This window comes from Monopterus albus, unplaced genomic scaffold, assembly GCF_001952655.1.
Source record: "Monopterus albus unplaced genomic scaffold, M_albus_1.0 scaffold31.1, whole genome shotgun sequence".
In the NCBI taxonomy this organism is placed as follows: Eukaryota; Metazoa; Chordata; class Actinopteri; order Synbranchiformes; family Synbranchidae; genus Monopterus; species Monopterus albus.
Window position 1 is genome coordinate 4,799,933 of NW_018127911.1, and position 2,406 is coordinate 4,802,338.

General features: G+C 42.5%; 1 protein-coding gene across 1 annotated transcript in view; it reads right to left on the minus strand.

The window, feature by feature from the left end:
• LOC109958224 (lysophosphatidylcholine acyltransferase 1) overlaps positions 1-2,406 on the minus strand; it is a 31,037-nt gene that overhangs the window by 14,666 nt on the left and 13,965 nt on the right. The window contains exon 4 of the mRNA XM_020596725.1: positions 708-820. Within this exon, the coding sequence (XP_020452381.1) occupies positions 708-820 (113 nt within the window). The remainder of the gene's footprint in view (positions 1-707; positions 821-2,406) is intronic.

A 2,406-nucleotide genomic window follows, 5' to 3' on the forward strand; every position in this document is an offset into this window, starting at 1 on the left:
GGGCACAGCAGGATTTCAGTCCTTCACAGCGTAGCGTGTTACCAACTGTTTTTTTGGTGACTATGGTCCCAGCTGCCTTGAGATCATTGACAAGTTCCTCCTGAGTAGTTCTGGGCTGATTCCTCACCGTTCTCATTATCATTGAAACTCCACGAGGTGAGATCTTGCATGGAGCTCCAGACCGAGGGAGATTGGCAGTTAATTTATGTTTCTTCCATTTGCGAATAATCGCACCAACTGTTGTCACCTTCTCACCCAGCTGCTTGGCGATGGTCTTGTAGCCCATTCCAGCCTTGTGTAGGTCCACAATCTTGTCCCTGACATCCTTGGAAAGCTCTTTGGTCTTGGCCATGGTGAAGAGTTTGGAATCTGGACTGATTGATTGCTTCTCTGGACAGGTCTCTTTTATACAGGTAACGAGCTGAGAGGGCTCCCACTGTCAGCTCGTTACCTGTATAAAATACACCTGGGAGCCAGAGATCTTGCTGACTGATAGGGGATCAAATACTTATTTCATTCATGAAAATACAAATTAATGTATAACTTTTTTGTTGTTGTTGTGTCTCTCATTGTTCACATAAACCTACCATTGAAATTGTAGACTGATCATTTCTTTGTTAGTGGGCAAACTTACAAAATCAGCTGGGGTTCAAATAATATTTTTCCCTGACTGTATATTGCAAGCATGTGGTAGCTGCCAATATTACCTGAGGCCATTCCCCTCCAGAGTGGGCTCGGCGTTTAATTTCCTCCACGGTCTTCCTTCTGGAGTCTTGATCTGACCGTGATACAAACACTGGCCTGATGTACTTAATCAAAGCTAGAAACAAAAAGAAAAGAAAGAACAGAGAAAATATGAGTACAGAAAGTTATCCTTTGTTATTTCTCCTGACCAATAGCAACTAAAACATCTCTCAGTTATCTGTATCTACTGTATTTAGTGGTTTAGATGAGCAACTACGACTACCAGGAAGAATTGGGTGTAAAATCTAAAACAATAATTTGCATAAACCCAGACAGACCTTGTCACTGAGATTGGTAATACAGTACATGGCATGTCTGTACTGAATACATACTCTGCAATAAAGACCATAATCATAATTGTCAAACAATCTGATATATTCAGTTGCACAAACACTTCACTATACTGGCTAGAGAAAAGTCAGTCAGGGCTAGAACAGAGCTCCTCTTTAGATCAACTACCACTATTAATGGTGTCCTTTTGCTCAAACATTCCTCTGCAGTAATGCAACATTTGTGTTACTGTAAAACACGGCTGAATAAACCCCCTCTGCTCTAACAGAAACCACCCACTGGTAAGAAAAAGTTGTGTGTGAAGGTATTCTTCACACACAGACAACCTCAGGGGGCAAGCAGCCAGCCTAGCCAAATCATATATAGGAAAACAGCCATCAACAACGTCTTAGTTGGAAGTTACATCTTCTGTATTTTCTCATGGTCATGTGTTCCTTAATGCAGTTTGCATGAGTCAGATGAGTATCACATGTTGATCAAAATACAACAAAGGTCCAGCTTCCCAAATCTGATAACAGGTGTTCTCACTGGGAGGACACTACTTTTGTTAGTTTCATTTCCCATAAACACTAATGTGCATGTGCAGTAGGCCGTGCAATTCAGTAGCAAGCCCAAAACCAAAAAATGTTTTTTTTGGCAAATGCGCCAGGTGAGCGACAGTTGTAAGCCATCTTGTAAGCCGGTATCCAGCTCTAATAATGCATCCATGATCAAACCGTTCACCTCCCTTTACTCCAGCAAAAACATGTGCCTTCTTGAATTCACAGGATGTTTTACTGATAAAATTCAGAAAAGAAGGCAGAACACAAAAACGTTCCACTTTCACCTCTGTCAACAGTGTCAACCCCACAGTCACCAGGAGCATCAGAAATGTCCAAAAAAAAAAAGATATAAAATATAGTACACGATGTGAAGAAATATTAACAAGAATAAATTCCAAAGTGGTGCGAGGACCACAGAAACTCTTGAAGACAGTAGAGAAATGGAGCTGAAGATATGCTACATACAGTCGCCTCTGTTTTGGGGGAGAGAGAGAGAGCAGACGGTAAAGTAGAGTTTGTGGCATCAGTAGGGAAGCTTATACAGGCATTCCTCTGCCCACATTGCCTAGTCCAGCCCCTGACAGCAGCCCGCCAAGCCAACATGGACAGAGGAAAATGACAGTCAACAGGGAACATTTGCAGAGAGTGTCAGGGAGCCAGAGAAGAGGGGATTGGAGATGGAGGGGGAGAGTCCTCTGGATGGGTCTGCACCTCTGTGTCAGAAGATACAAATGTAACTCTGCCCACTGTGCTGAATAAACACTACCAACATTTAGAAATTATAGGCCATATTTTCCTCCTTTTCGTCAGTTGGTGCCACTGGACAGTC